This window comes from Miniopterus natalensis, chromosome 19 (assembly GCF_054644295.1).
Source record: "Miniopterus natalensis isolate mMinNat1 chromosome 19, mMinNat1.hap1, whole genome shotgun sequence".
In the NCBI taxonomy this organism is placed as follows: Eukaryota; Metazoa; Chordata; class Mammalia; order Chiroptera; family Miniopteridae; genus Miniopterus; species Miniopterus natalensis.
In genome coordinates this window covers 9,287,646-9,303,551 of record NC_142099.1, presented here as the reverse complement: position 1 = coordinate 9,303,551, position 15,906 = coordinate 9,287,646, and the positions used below count along the sequence as shown (strand labels likewise).

General features: G+C 39.2%; 1 protein-coding gene across 3 annotated transcripts in view; it reads left to right on the top strand.

Annotated features, from left to right (window-relative positions):
• The first annotated feature begins 40 nt into the window (after nt 1–40).
• Nucleotides 41–15,906, top strand: part of GDAP2 (ganglioside induced differentiation associated protein 2) — a 39,325-nt gene continuing 23,459 nt past the window's right edge. Inside the window, exons 1-8 of one of the 3 annotated variants that reach the window (XM_087827924.1) lie at nt 41–192; nt 4,922–5,155; nt 6,833–6,972; nt 9,658–9,811; nt 10,220–10,308; nt 11,590–11,666; nt 14,504–14,663; nt 15,311–15,467. In XM_087827924.1, coding sequence (XP_087684050.1) covers nt 4,989–5,155; nt 6,833–6,972; nt 9,658–9,811; nt 10,220–10,308; nt 11,590–11,666; nt 14,504–14,663; nt 15,311–15,467 — 944 coding nt within the window. In that variant the 5' untranslated portion in view covers nt 41–192; nt 4,922–4,988. Of the gene's footprint in view, nt 193–4,921; nt 5,156–5,256; nt 5,361–6,832; nt 6,973–9,657; nt 9,812–10,219; nt 10,309–11,589; nt 11,667–14,503; nt 14,664–15,310; nt 15,468–15,906 lie in introns of those variants that run through there. The other 2 variants (XM_087827923.1, XM_087827925.1) reach the window with 2 other exon arrangements.

Genomic DNA, 15,906 nt, shown 5'->3' with positions numbered 1-15,906 from the left:
GTACCCTCCAGGACCGGAAGTCGGTGTTTCGCAATCGGGGGCTCTTGCAGCTGGTGATTCTGGCTTCCTGGCGCTTTGACTCTCCTCACCCGCGGAGCTCCGGGGAGAGCTGTCCGGCGATGCCGCCCGCCCGCTGGCTACGGGGAGCTTAACCCGCCCCGCCTGCCGCCCGGATGGGACCGCGGGAGTGCGGTGAGAGGCGGGGCAGAGGCCGGGAGGGGAGGCGGGGCGAGCGGGCCGGGGGCGCGGCGGGGGCGCGGCGGGCCGCACGGGACTCGTCCCGCCTGGGGGTGCGGGCGGAGGGTCTGCTCCGTCGGTTCTCTGGAGAAATGAGCCTGCTGCTGACGCGCCGTGGCGGGCGGCTTATCCAGGAGGAGAGAGGGGGTCGGCAGACCCGGCACAGGAACCCTGGCGCTGTAGTCACGGGACGGGCGCGTGCCCTGCCTGGGGTGCGGGGGAAATAGGGCGGCGGGAGCGCTGCTGGTTCTAGTCCCGGAGCGGAGTCCGTGTTGCCGCCAGGTGGACGGGGCTCCACAGGCCGGGAGCAGCTGGAGTCAGCGCGGGGTAGGCGCTGCGCCCGGCGAGCCGAGCTGCCCGGATCCCCGCAGTCCCTGGAGTGACATTGGTCTGGCGCTGTTTCCGCTCCCCGGCCGCCTGAGGAGGAAGTGACCAGCTCTGACCTCCCTCTCCCCGCGCTGGGTAATTGAGGCTCAGGGGCTCTGTCCCCTGGCGGGAACCAGCTTTTCTCTCCTACGGTTCTGCCCGCTTTTGTCGTTGGGCTGCATGGAAGTGTTCAGAAAATGAGTCCTAGTGGGTATAGCGGGGGGAAATTACAGCTAACCTCTAGCTGTACAAAGGAAACAAGCTTCTGCTTTCGCTTACTGAACAAGATAGCTGCAGCCGGCCTAGAAATTAGACTTTTACCTACAGTATCTGATTCCCTTAAGACGTTTCTTGAGGTTTTAAGACCTGTTCAGCTAGTCTTCCATATTCAAGAAAATTGCAACAGAAGAGAGTGGATATCCTGAGACCGTAGATAGATGTAACAGCGCAGATGTTTTGAAACAAGATTACTGTGGGTTGGATGGATATGAAGGGAGGACATTGTGGCAACAGGCTATTTTAAAAAGTTTGGTGGGGAAGGTTAGTTGTGTATGTTAGTTAGGTGTGTATATTAGTATCTCTTAATAGGTGACGTGCACTGTATTATAGAGAAACATGTCTGCTTCAGTAGAAAATTTAGTAGTCTACATACTATCTAGATCACACCCCTTGGATTATCTGATTCTAAGAAAGCGGTTTTACAACTGTGTAAACTGTAGATAACTAATCTCAGTACTAAATAATTTTTGTCTAGACATACAAATTCTGTCTCCTTAGAGGCTCAGTGAAAGTTTTACTACTTTGTACATTTCGATATTCCTGGTTTATTAATGAACCTTGTTTTGGGATTCACTTTGTCTTCCATCTGCCTGGTTCTCTTATGAGTTAAATAAAATCTTGAACACATATTCATTTTTATATTTGAATGAGTCATGATTTTACCTTTTTAAAAAACTCTTAACATATTAAATATTATGAGAAAGGACAACCAAAAGTGGGAAAAAAATAATTTAATAAAAGTTGGCAAAAGAGCAGCTGTGATTGAGTGCTAAGTTTATGCATCTTACAAAATTCCCAATACATGCACTATATAAGAATATCACCCTGATTTCTTATTTAAGTGTCAAGTTGCTCGATGTATTAGTAGTTAGAATTGAAAGTAGTAGAACTCTTTTCATATGAGCATGGTACTATTAACACCATTTCAGCACGTTTTGGATGTTTTTGAATTACGGTGTTAAATTTGACCTGGCCAATTGACATGGCTTAGAAATACCTTTGTTATATTCTATATTTATTGTGGACATTTTGACCGCTCGTTTGTTTTTAAGTAACTTTGAAAAAAAAAAGTCATTCTTTCCATCTGTGTAGAATGACTTAAATATAATAGACTTTATGTTGGGATAGAGGTATCGTGCACAAATGTGTGATGTGCCGTGAAGCCTTAAGTATTGAAATACAAATATGTAAAGAATGGTAAACCTGTAATTTATGCAAAAACAGTGAAATGGAGCTGGTCAGAAAGAGAGGTCAAAGGCCAGGGCCAGCTGTCTCTGTCCCATCAGTAAGTATTTTGAAGAACAAATAAACAGTGGAAAGTGATACTGTGTTCTTTTGATCCAGATAGCAATCAGGTTGATTTGAGACAGTGATACAAGGTGTCCTGCCTAATTCTTTTTAGTCTTTATTTATTTATTTTTTTTAGAGGAAGTGTGTGCGGGGGTGGGGGGGAGGGGACACACACACATTGATTTTGTTGTTCCACTTATTTATGCATTACTGGTTGATTCTTGTATGTGTCCTGACCGGGAATTGAACCTGCAACCTTGGTGTATCAGACAATCCTCTAACTAGCTGAACTACTGGGGCAGAGCCTCTGTTCAATCTTGAAAAAAAATCTAATCTCTCCAGCCAGTCCAGTTATTTATGTAAGGTACTATTTAGAAGGACTTCTTAAACTAAAAGATGACAAGATGTGTGTGTTTTTTTAAAGCAGTACTTAAAACTAAAAGATGACAAAATTTGAGAAAAAAGACAAGCTACAGTGTAATTAGAACCATTTATACTCATATATTTGAATTATAAAGGCTACATAGTGATTCTCTCTTGTCTTTAGAGAACCCTTGAGATAGTATGGCCAAAAAGACAGATATGATGCATTCTGGAATCTTCTGTTTATTCCATGTAGAGTTTTTGATCCTGGGACAGAAATATCTTGCTTCAGGAGCTTTTTTTTCTTTTTTCTTTTTTTTTAAACTAAGCTTTAGTGTTTGCTTATGAGACTGTTTAAAGTATAGAACTGATCAGTTGATTTTCAGTGGAAAGCCTTGCTCCTTTGTAATGTTACCCAAAATTCTGACTGGAGCTGTAGTTTACTGTAGGCTTCCCCTCTTCCATCCTTCCTCCTCACCTGAGCCCTCTGTTTGCATTCTTTCCATCACTAGGATTCTTAATCCGAGCCTGGGAAACTTGTATGAGCTCATGTCCTCACATTTTGGGTGATGAAAGGGTCTTTATCGCTCATGTGATTTTCAAAGGGGCCTGTGACCCCAAGAATGTTAAAAATCACAGTTCCTTAAGGATCAGGAACCAGATTTTTCCTGCCTAGCTTGGCTTTGGGGCTCCATTTGCTTCATTGCCAAGGTGTGTGTGTTGGGGGCGGGATTTAAATTTCTTTTTGATTAGAAAATAAATTTATGTACAGAGATGGAGAAGAAAAAAAGAATTCAGCCTTTGTTAAGTGCCATGGCACTGCCCATATAATGCCATTCAACTCTGCCCCACAGCACGGCTCTGACCAGTACTTATTGCTTGTTTACATCCAGTATCTTGTGGGTCACAATGACTTTTTAAGATCTGGAAAGAATATCCAACAAATTTGATTGACAAGAGGAGATTGGAGATAAAGGAGAACTCCTAGTGTGTACTGTCAAAGAAGATAATAGAGTTTCAGGGAGAGAGTAGTCAGGAGTAAATGCAGCTAGTAGTTGGCCAGCTCTTGGATTTGACATTTGGGGAGTTATTGTTGACTTTGAAAGGGCAGTTTTAGCCTTGCTATCGAGATGCAAGCAAAACTGCAGTAGGTTGACTAAAGGGAAGAAAAGGAAGTAGCACTGCAAAACATATCACTCTTAAGTGGTAAAAAGAGGAGTTTACATTTCTGAAGAAGAAATGGGGTAGGAAAAGTTTTTTGAGAATAGGCAGGTGAGAAGGAAAGATCAAGATGTGAAGAAGACTTGAGGATACTGCTTTCTCCTAGAGAACTTGTCAAGTGCAAAAGGAGTGTAGTCTCCGCTTGTCCCCTGTTCAACTTGTGAACAGGTCAGCAGAACTTGTGGTTGCTTCCGGTTTCAAAGGCTGACTGAACACCAACTTCTGGAGAAAATTAGTTTCTTTATTTCCAAATAATTTCAAAGGAGTACTTAGTATCAAATAAAAATGACATTTTCAAGCAGTTTTATGATGGTATTGATAGAGTAGGCATTTAGACAGGCATGAGCAGAGCAGGAATGATAGGCCAGGTATGAAATGTCACCAGGGAGGAACGTCCCAGGTGCCTAGCAATGGGCAAAACTAGAGAAAACAACTATTATAGGCTAGGACCTCGTCCCCAGGGTGACCTTTTCTCCCTCAGCATGTCGCTAGTCATGTGGCTTAGATTCTCTTAGAGGAGGAACAAGGGGGGGGGCGGAGAATAGTCGCAGGACTCCCTTAAGCATTAAGCCCTCAGGACAGTGAGGTCCTGATCAGCGTCTAATAATCAGGAACAAAGCCTCTGGTCTGTTGAGCACAGAGACAGAATTTTGGTCAAACTAAGATGACATTTAGGTCATAGTTGTGTTTCAGCCTCCAGGCACAGAAAAGAAGCAAAACCAGACAAAGCGACACCGCGGCTGATAGGATCAGATACAGTCTAATGACCCCTTCCCCTAGCGCTGACCAATCAGTAGAGATCACAACCCTGAAAGGACATTCCTAAAAAGCTGATGAATGTTCTATGGAGATCGGCTCCTGAGACTTCCCCTAAAATTTTCAGCCTTTAAAAAACAGATAAAAACCCTTAAGACAAGGGAACCAGTGTGAGCACTCTCTAGAGCACGCCTTGCCTCCCCCCTTTCTTTCCTTGGGGATATATCTTTTGCTTGCTTTCTCCTCAGCAATTCTTTGTTGTACATTGATTTTTATGGACTGTTTAAGTAACAATAATAACACAATGTACTGTTAGAGCACTTCGCAGTAGAGTTTTGTTATTTGCTCTAATTGGAGTGAAGTAGTATCTGTGCTTCTCTATTAAAATATTTGTTTCTTTTCTCTTAAGTTGAAGTCTCCAGTGAATATTGAATTGCTGAAGAATTTGGGAAAAGACAAGCTGAAGTTCCCATTCCATGGATCCCTTGGGTGCACCTTCCCAGTTTGTGGATGTGGATACACTACCCAGCTGGGGTGTCTCTTGTGAAGATGAATTAAATGCTTCTGATACTGCAGTGGAAACAGACACCATTAGATCACCTTTTCTTTATAACAAGACTATCAATGGAAAAGTGATTCTTTGGTAATTTTTTTTTTTTTTTAAATATATCTTTATTGATTTCAGAGAGAGGAAGGGAGAGGGAGAGAGACAGAAACATCAATGATGAGAGAGTCATTGATGGCTGCAGCCCGCAACCTGGGCATGTGCTCTGACCGGGAATCGAACCCTGATCTCCTGGATCCTAAGCCGACGCTCACCGCTGAGCCACGCCCGGCTGGGCTCTTTGGTAATTTTTTGATTAAATCATATCATGATATGATGCTTTCTCAGAACTTCTTCCTAATTTCTTTCTTCTCAGAGTTTCTTCTAAACCTTTTTTTGTAAGCCCTAGCATTGTTGAAATGTTGCTTTGCATAGACATGTGCCTTTTTTGAGATATAACTGACATACAATAAACTGCACACATTTAAAGTGTACAATTTGGGCCCGGCCGGGCATGGCTCAGCGGTTGAGCATTGACCTGGGATCCAGGCGATCAGGGTTTGATTCCCGGTCAGGGCACATGCCAGGGTTGTGGGCTGCAGCCAATCAATGACTCTCTCATCATTGATTGATGTTTCTGTCTCTCTCTCTCACCCTCCTTTCCTCTTTCTGAAATCAATAAGGATATAGTTTAAATAAATAAATAAATACATAAAGTGTACAATTTGGTAAATTTTTACATATGTATATACCCATGAACCCATCATCACAATCAAGATAGTGAATATATTTATCACCCCCAAATATTTTTTTATGTCCCTTTGTAATCCCTCCCTCCTGTCCTTCCCTGCCTCTACTTCGCCAAGCAACCACTGATCATTCTGTCACTCTACGTTAGTTTGCATTTTCTAGAGTTTTATGTAAATGGAATTATGTACTTTCTTTTAGTCTGGCCTCTTTCATTCAGTACAATTATTTGAAAGTTCATCTATGTTGTTGAATGTATTAGTAGTAATACATTAGTTTTTATAAAAAGCTTTATTGAGATACAATTCACCAATTTAAATTGTATGAGTCAGTGTTTTTTAGTGTATCACAAAGTTGTGTAATCATCACCACTGTCAATTTTAGAACATTTTCATCAACCCAAAGTTCTGTACCCTTCAGCATCACTACCCTCTACCTCCCCACCCCACACACACAATCTCTCAACTCTAGCCAACTACTAACCTACTTTCTCTTTATATAGATTTACCTACTCTGGACATTTTAATATAAATTGAATCAGTTGTGACTTAGTGTAATGTTTTTAAGATTCACCTATGTTGTAGTGTGGACAAATTCCTTCCTTTTTATGGCCAAACAATATTCCGTTGAATGGATATACCACATTTAGTTTATCAGTTCATTAGATGATGGACATTTTAGTTTTCACGTTTTGGATATCATAAATAATACTGCTGTGTCTAAACTCTTTAACCCAACCACTTCTGGCACTGTGAGCATTTTGTTATAGTGAAACAGAAATATGTAGGAAGCGTAGGAATAATATGGTTTTGTTAGTCTCAGGGTTGTAGCAATTGCATTAAAAATCTATCTAGGATGCCACATTAGTCATTCTGAGTTAGAACTACTTTTCTGCTATTGCTTAAGCTTGTGAGCTAGCAAAACCAACATTATGAAGGGAGTGAGTAGCACGTTTTGAAAGATTTAGAAACTAGCTTTCTTATCTCCCTCCTCACCCCCACACCTGCTCTTTATCTATTGTTTCCTCAGGAAAGGAGATGTGGCATTGCTGAACTGTACAGCCATTGTGAATACCAGCAATGAAAATCTTACGGATAAGAATCCTGTGTCAGAAAGTATCTTCATGCTTGCAGGGCCTGATTTGAAGGAGGAACTCCAGAAACTTAAAGGTGAGTGAATTTCCTTAGGTATTTATTGCTTAGGAAATATTTGTTTTGATATTTGAAGAAGCATATTTTGCATTTTATGTGAGAAAATTATGTAGATTTAGCTGTTTACCTGTTGTTAGAACTAAATAAAAACAGCTTTTGAAACTCCATAATGTGATAGAAGCTGAACACTGAGACTTTAAAGTTCTCAGTAAAACTCCTCTGTTATGTTCTTAAATTTTGAAATGACAGTCTTTGTAGCCAGTTAGACCTTTGGTAACATTTTCCTGGCTGTATATTTTCTTGCACTGATAATCTTTGTAAAACGACTGTTGAAAAATTTTTTTGTGCGTGATTTCATACTGAGAATTTTTTTTTAAATCCTCACCCAAGGACATGTTTATTGATTTTAAAGAAAGAGAGAGAGAAATAAAAACAGTGATGTGAGAGAGAAACATCGATTGGTTGCCTCTTGTATGTGCCCAACAGGATCAAACCCAAAATGTAGGTATGTGCCCTGACCGGGAATTGAACCCACAACCTTTTGGTGTATGAGACAGCTCTCCAACCAATTGAGCCACCTGGCCAGGCTGATAGAGAATTTTTTATATACCTCCTGGACCTAGAGTATTGCACTTTTGAAATGAAATTAATTTATTGATAAACCTAATGTGTATCGCAAGCACCAACATAGTCTTTATTAATTTTGTTAACTATAAAAACTTCCTCTCAATAAAGCCAAACACTTCTGTATCTTTTGGTTCCAGTTTTTTCTTGATCAGGTCCCTCCTGGACCTCCCCACCCTCTCCTCTCGAGTGCTCTCTGTGCCTGCTACACAGCTGTCATCCCAGGAAACCCATTTTTCTCTTTGATGGATTGGATCCCCCCACAATTTCCTAGGTTTCATGTCTTTCTCTTTTTCGATGCACTCTTATTTTTGTGGATAAGTATACAAGAGATTTCTGAGAAGGGAGCAAAAAATTACTAAGCTCTTACTTCTACCTTCACACTTAATTGGCTGTTTGGTTAGAAATAGAATTCTAAGTTAGCAATTATTTTTTCACATTTTTTAAGGTATTGCTTTATTGTTTTCTGTTTTCATTTTTGCTCTTGAAATACCATGTTTTATTCTTGTTCTTGGTCTTTTGTGTGTACTGGTTTCCTCTGGAACCTCTGTGATCTTGTCTTTCTTTGTGATGTTCTCTAATTTATCAGTGACACGCCTTGCCGCTTGGTGCGGAGTGGGAATTCTGTTGCCTCTCTGAGTCTGGAAGTGATATCTTTCAGTTCTGAAAGATTTTTTTGTTTTACTTCTTTAATAATTTTCTTCCCTCTGTGTTCTCTGTTCTTTCTCTGAAGAAATCCTATTGGGTGTTCACCTCCTTGTATAATCCTCCAGTTTTCATACCTGTTATTTCTTATTTTCCATGTCTTTTATTTTCTGGAAGATTTCCTTTAGCTTTTATGTGTCTATTGAACTTTTTATTTCTAGTGTCATATTTTCTACTTGGCTATAACAGTTATTATGTAAGTGCTTTTTCTTGTCTCTAAATATTTCCTTTTATATAACATTCTGGTTTGGTTTCTCTGAGAGAGAGAATTTTTTGGTTTGTTTTAAAGTTTCCTTCTCTGCATTGTCTATTTTTTGAGCATTTGTTTTCCCCCCTTGTTAGAAGCTTCCCTTCCTGGTGACCCTTGAGTGTCAGCTGTGTTTCAGAGGAAGGAACTGAGAATCTGATGGGAAGTTTTGTGTGTATGGGCACAGTTATTGCTTGGTGGCTCTTGAAGTAGATATGAATAGCAGCCTTGTTGTTTTGTTGGGGAACTTCCCTCAGTTCTCAGAATCTTTTGGTCCTTTGGTTTTAGTCTCTTCGTTTTCTGGAAAGGACTCTTTCAGCGGTGTAAGTGTGGGTGTCTGCATTTTAGATGCCAATTTGGAGCAAGAGATCTAGAGCTATCTCATTTGAGTATTACACTTTAAGTAAATCACCTCTCTTCATCTGTGTGGGGTTCTGGCTGGAGTCCGGAAACTCTCTAGTTCAGCATCTGCAGAGAGTAAACCTTCCTGCTGCTGTGGTGGGAAAGCATCATCACCTTGCTGTACTGGCTGGGAAAGGTTGTTGCAATTTGACTGTTTACATGCAAACTGTTAACTCAGCCTCCTCTTTTTAGTCCCACTTCACATTATAGCTTTCAGTAATACTTAGAACCTCCAGTTTCTGAGCCTTTTTAGTATTCAACACTAATAACAACAGTAGCTAATGCATGTGTGCACTTTGCACATTAACTCATTTAATATGTGTTACAGCAGGGACATGGTGGGCTCTGGATTTGAACTAAAGCAGTCTGTCCAGAAGAGAGCACTGCCTTTCAGCACAGAACACCTTTCTTCATCTTAGTTCCCTCTTGCTGCAGGCGGTTAGGTTTCTCTGCACTGCTAAATCATTTACCTCTAGTTCATTGTCTTTCTACCTTCCAGAACTTTGATGATGCTCATCTGCTTCATGGTCTCGCCCATTCTTTTCTCTCTGTTTTCATACCTATTGTGTTGCTTCACTGTCATTTTGGGAACAGGTCAGTGTTTGTGTGGAACCCATATTTTTAACTGAAATTTCACAGCATTCTTTCTGCTTTCTGTTTTATGCATTATTTCATTGATGTTTGTCTACTGCCACCATGACTTATATATGCTCCACTGTGCCCAGGGTGCCGTACAGGTGAAGCTAAACTGACGAAAGGATTTCATCTAGCTGCCCGGTTCATAATTCACACAGTGGGACCTAAGTACAAGAGCCGCTACCGCACAGCAGCTGAGAGTTCCCTGTACAGCTGCTACAGGAACGTCCTTCAGCTGGCAAAGTACGGCTTCCTCACTTCCTGTTCATGGCATGCCATATACTGTTAAAGGCCCTGGTTTTAAAATGAAACCTAGCTATGGAAGGCAAAATTTGATGGATTTAGACAATTTCAGAGGACCCTGACAATAGAGTTAATTGTCTTCTCAAACTTAGCAGAGTAAAAGGAATGATTTTGGGTAATTTGAGAATTTAACTTGCTCCCATTATACTCAGTCTTTATTTGGAATATAGCTCCGCCAAATGGTGCAATTAAATTATATGTTAATGTAATTATTAAATACTGCAATTTGGTTAACTATTACAGTAGATCTGTTGAAGGGACAGAATGAGAAGTTAAGCTGCATTTTTAAATTCGTTATGTATTATAAATGTTTGTAGTATAATTTTTGTGTTTTCTGTTTGATTGCAGAGAGCAATCAATGTCTTCTGTTGGATTCTGTGTCATCAATTCTGCAAAACGAGGTTATCCTTTAGAGGATGCCACACACATAGCGCTTCGTAAGTAACATTGGAGATGCTGTGCAAAAATTGCTTAGCATTCATCATGGGATTGTGGTGCTGTACATAACATGAGTCTTAACAATTTTTTACCACTGATGAAATAGTTACAGTAAAGAAAACTTGTTAACTGATCATGGCACCTGTAGGGAAGCTGGTATTGACAAAGTGCAGAGCTCTCGATTTACTTTCTCGTGTTGGCATTTCTATCCATTTGAACGGAAGATTTGCCTATTAAATTTGAGAATGATACCAAGCGAAGAAGTATGGCCAGTGTATGGGGTATTTGAATCATAATTCAGAATAATCTTAACAGGCGCAGCAGTGAAATCAAAATAGATTTTATAATATCAGAGTCACATAGCAGTTTGCAGTTTAAACCACAGCTGCTTTCACATGTGCTATTTGAATATATTAAACCTTGCAGTTAGGTTTAAAAAAAGACTGAGCTCAATCATTATTAGCCAAGTGTCACATATATGATATAAAAATATGCTGTTCAGCTTGAGAGGGTCCGTGATCTCACTGAATTAGATGCAGGAGCAATCTCACTTGGTTAGGGCATGGATTCTATTGGAAACAGCACAGGAGGGACATATATCTACTGTTGAAGACGCTCCACTCTGTGCTAACTCCTCAGTATCCACACCTCTTCTCAGAGTGGGAGCTTAATAAAAAAACGATTATTATTACCAAAGTAATGCATAATCTTTGTGAAAAAATACAAAAGTGTATAGAATAAAAGTTGACTTTGTCTTAATCCTGTACCTGCAACCAACTCCCTGTGTATATACAGACATATGATTTATTAACTAGAGAGTGACATTTCTTATATATTGCCTTGTGATTTTTGGATTTAATAATTATTTCATGCATGTTTTACATGGTTATAAATACATATAATGTGTCATTAACCAAAAAATAAGCATTAGGAGCTAAAAGTCATATCCGCCAAAAAATTGCAAAGATATTTGCATGTATAAAATTCTTATTCTTTAGCCTAAAATTTGGGGCAAGGGCATGGCTTTAGTCTTAAATAGTCTTATTTAATAAGCTATTTTTAAAACTAAGATCTTTACTGCTCAAGGATTTTATAGTAAATTTATATGTTTCGTAGTTAGAGTATGTATTTTCATATATTATATTAGATCTTTTCATTGAGCAGAGACCTGAAAGAAATGAGGAGTGATCCATTACAAAAATAAAACTTTGAAGAGTTTGGTTTTTCTTCATATGGAAGTAACTTCTATTTATTGAATAATCTTTTTTTTTTTCCCTTAGGCACTGTAAGGAGATTTCTAGAGATTCATGGGGAGACCATTGAAAAAGTAGTATTCGCTGTCTCTGAACTTGAAGAGGTATTTTGCTAATTATGTCGCATTATTTAAATCTTACAGATCAATATCCATTATGAATAGGGATGTAAAAATCTTTTTTTCTTTTTTTCTTTTTTTAATATATCTTTATTGACTTCAGAGAGAGAAGAAAGAAGAGGGAGAGAGAGAGATAGAAACATCAATGATGAGAGAGTCATTGATCAAGCCCACAACCCAGGCATGTGCCCTGACCGGGAATCAAACCCCGATCGCCTCGATCCTAGGTCAATGCTCAACCACTGAGCCACCCCCCGGCTGGGCGAGATGTAAAAATCTTTAACAAAATATTAGCAAAGTGAATCCAGCAACGTATAAAAGGGTTATATACCATTTATCTCAGGAATGTAAGGCTGGTTCAGTGTACAAAAATCAATGTTATGCACCATAGTAATAGAATAATGGATATAATAATAGTAGAATAAAGAATAAAACTGTGTGATCATCTCAGTAGAGGCAGAAAGAACATTGGACAAAGTCTAACACCCTTTCATGATAAAAGCACTCAACAAACTGGAAATAGAAGGGAACTTTCGTAACCTGATAAAGGGCATCAATGAAAGACCCATAGCTAATATTATACTTAATGGTGAAATACTGAAAGCTCTCTACCTAAGACCAAGGAACAAGACAAGGATGTCCACTGTCACCAGTTATGTTCAGCATTGTACTGCTACTAGCCAGGGCATTTAGGCAACGAGAAGAAATGAAAAGCACCCATATTGGAAATAAATAAAACTATATCTATTTGTAGATGACATGATCTTTTATATAAAAGTTCCAATTAAGTCTACAAAAATGCTATTAGAACTGATAGAGTTCAGCAGGATTACAGGACACAAGAGCAACATAAACAATAAATTGTATTTTCTATACTACCAGTGAATAATCTGAAAATGAAATTAAGAGAACAATTCTGTTTACAATAACATCAAAAAGAATCAAATATTTAAGGCTAACCTTAACAAAACAAAAAAAAGTATAAGACATGTACAGTGAAAACTACAAAATACCTTTGAGAAAAAATTTAAAACACCTCAGTAAATAGAAAGATATCCCTGTTCATGAATTGGAAGACTTAATGTTCTTCAGATGGCAGCGTTCCCCAAGTGGTTCTACAGATTCAACAAAATATCAAAATCCCAGTGGACTTTTTTTGTAGAAATTAATAAATTGATCCTAAATTTTACATGGATATGCAAGGGACCCTGAATAGTCAAAAAAAAACTTGGGGGGAAAAAAAACAAAGGTGAAGGATTCGCACTTAATCTGATTTGAACTTAACTCAGAGTCCAGTAATCATGACTGTGTGGCACTGGTGTGAGAATAAACATCGATCCGTGGGACAAATGCTTGACAAGGCTGCAGGACAATTCAGTGCAGAAAGAATAGTCTTATCAACTAATGGTATTGGAGCAATTGGATTTCCACATGCAAAACAAAGAAGTTGGACCACTGCGTTACATTATATACAAAAATTAACTAAAAATAGATATAGGACTTAACGTAAAAGCTAAAGCTATAAAGCTGTTAGAAGAAAACATACGTATAAATCTTCATGATCTTGGATTAGGCAGTAGTTTCTTAGATATGACATAAAAAGTACAAACAGCCAAAATAAATATAGATCAATTGGTCCCTAATAATTCAACAGTAAAAAGATAACTCAATTTAAAAATGGGCAAGAATTGGTATTTACCCAAAGGAGTTGAAAATGTATGTCCTCACAAAAACTTACAAAGGATGTTTATAGCAGCTTTATTCATATTTGCCAAAGCTTGGAAGAAATCAAGATGTCCTTCAGTGGGTGAATAGATAAATAAACTGTGGTACATCCACATGGTGGAATGTAGTTCCGTGCTAAAAACAAATGAGCTATTAAGCCATAAAAAGATAAAGAGGAATCTTAAATGTATATTGCTGAGTGAAAGAAGCCAATCTGAAAAGGTTACACACTATGATTCCAATTATAGGACATTTCTGGAAAAGACTATAAGATGGTGTCTTCAGTCTTACATATCTACTTTATATACTTTATACGTGAAAGATGGTATAGTATTACAGGTGACAGAATAAGAAAACTGACAAATCATGATTTTTTTAATGATTTCATTGTTTTTCTAAGCAATTCCATCATTCTTTGGTTTCTTATTCTGTTTTAGATTTTTAAAGTATAGCTGGGAATGATTGGTGGCTAATGATAAAATAATTTCTGGGGTGTTGAAAAAGATATAGGAAAAGTAAGAGAACTAAATGCCTATAATGTATCATGGATTCATAAATGAGCCCAGTGAACCAACCCATTTGGAAATTATAAGATAGAATGAGTTTCATTCTAATTTTTTAATAAAAATTTACCTTTGTTGTTTGGGAAACCTCTAAAGGAGAATAAAAGTCTTGAAATAGCATTTCTTCACAAAGAGAAGTATTAAAAAGAAATCTCAGAAACTAAACCAGGTCAGTGGACCTTGATGGCACACTGAGGACTGAGGAGGAGCATCTGAGCTGAACTTTGAAAGACAGATATTGTTAGTAAGGTGAAGTACAAGGAAGGGGACAGGAGTGGCAGGACTCGTGCATTCCAGGTTCAGTCACCTGGAATTGCCAGAACGGGAGTCATGTTTAACTAGCTAATGATGTCCTGATCTTTAACACAGAACTGATGGAGGGTCCCAGGCAGCATCTAGTCTGAGCTTGGAAGAGGTGAGGTCTTTCTGCTTGATGGAGGCTGTCTCCACAGCATTTGAACAGCACCAAGCACTGTGGGTGCTGGCTTCATTACTTCATGATTTGTCACAGAACGTCTTGCTTTTCCAACACAGGCTACTTACCAAAAGCTGCTACCTCTGTACTTCCCAAGGTCATTAAAGGAGGAGAGTCGATCGTTGCCGTACCTACCTGCAGATATTGGAAATGCAGAAGGGGAGCCCGTGGTACCTGAACGGCAGATTCGAATAAGTGAGAAACCTGGCGCCCCGGAAGGTGAGTTCTACCTCTCTCAGTCTCCCTCTTAAGGCAGTGAAGGGACTGATCACCAAAGAACTGGGGCGTATAGCTTGACCTTTGGAAAGCTATTAGCAACACTAAGATCAAGACCAACTTAGAGGTTTTTAGAGTCTTATTCTTGTTAAGATTTACTCTTTAAGTTAAAAAAAAATTACACCCACATGTATAATGTCAAGTCTGTGTTAGGCAATAGAAATTCAGAGGTGAATAGAACGTTCTTACCCTCATGAAGTTTATAGTTTCATTCAGGTCACTGTTGAGACAGTAGTCACGTACATTATCATCTGAAATTTCCAACAGCTTCAACCATTTCCTCTAAAACCACACCAAACATCTTCCTTCCTTTGTTATCTGACCAAAGGAGTTTATGTGCTGACCAATCAAGTGCTTCCTCCTTAAACAGACTAGATAAATGACCCCAAACATTTGTTGGTTTCCTTCTTTATTTCCGTTCTTCAAATGCCTAAATCTGATTTCACTTTCATTTTCAAAACATAACCTTAACTCCATTTTTTTTTTTTGAGTTAGCTCACAGCCATCCCTGTTGTGCATTCACAACCTGTTTGTAGCATTTACTGTCAAGTTTTGTCCTAAGCTCCCTATGGATGGTACTTTTGTTACAGATGACCAAGAAGAGGAGGAAGAAGGCTTGGGAGCTGATCTCTCTTTCATCGGCTCTCATGCTTTTGCCAGAATGGAAGGAGATATTGACAAGCAGAGAAGACTGATCCTTCAGGGGCAGTTATCCGAGGCAGCCCTGCAGAAGCAGCATCAGAGAAAGTAAGGCAAACCCCTCCGGCCTGAAAGACACGTAAGGGCCTGAGAAAGAAGAAAGGGCCTTGCCCCTGCTAAATGATCTGTGTATAATATGTTCTAATTTATTCCTCGTGACAGTCCAGTGAGGAGGATATTGTCCCCGTTTTGTGATGCAGAAACTCAAAGTTAACTTGTCAGCAGTCAGAGTGGATGTGTGTTGAAGCCAGTGTTGAGATGCAGACCTGATTTCAGAGCTCCTGCTCTTTCTACTGTAACTGTAGTTAGTGCCTCTGGGTGAGGTTTTGTTGTAAAAGTGGAAACTGGTGAAAGGGAATGGCAGACTTACAAAGTTTTTACCCAACTTTACTGTTTATAATGAAAACAGAATCTACAGTTTTATTAAATTAAAAAGAGTTTTATTTCTCCTCGATTTATCCTAAGGACCTTACAAAGCCATTCCATT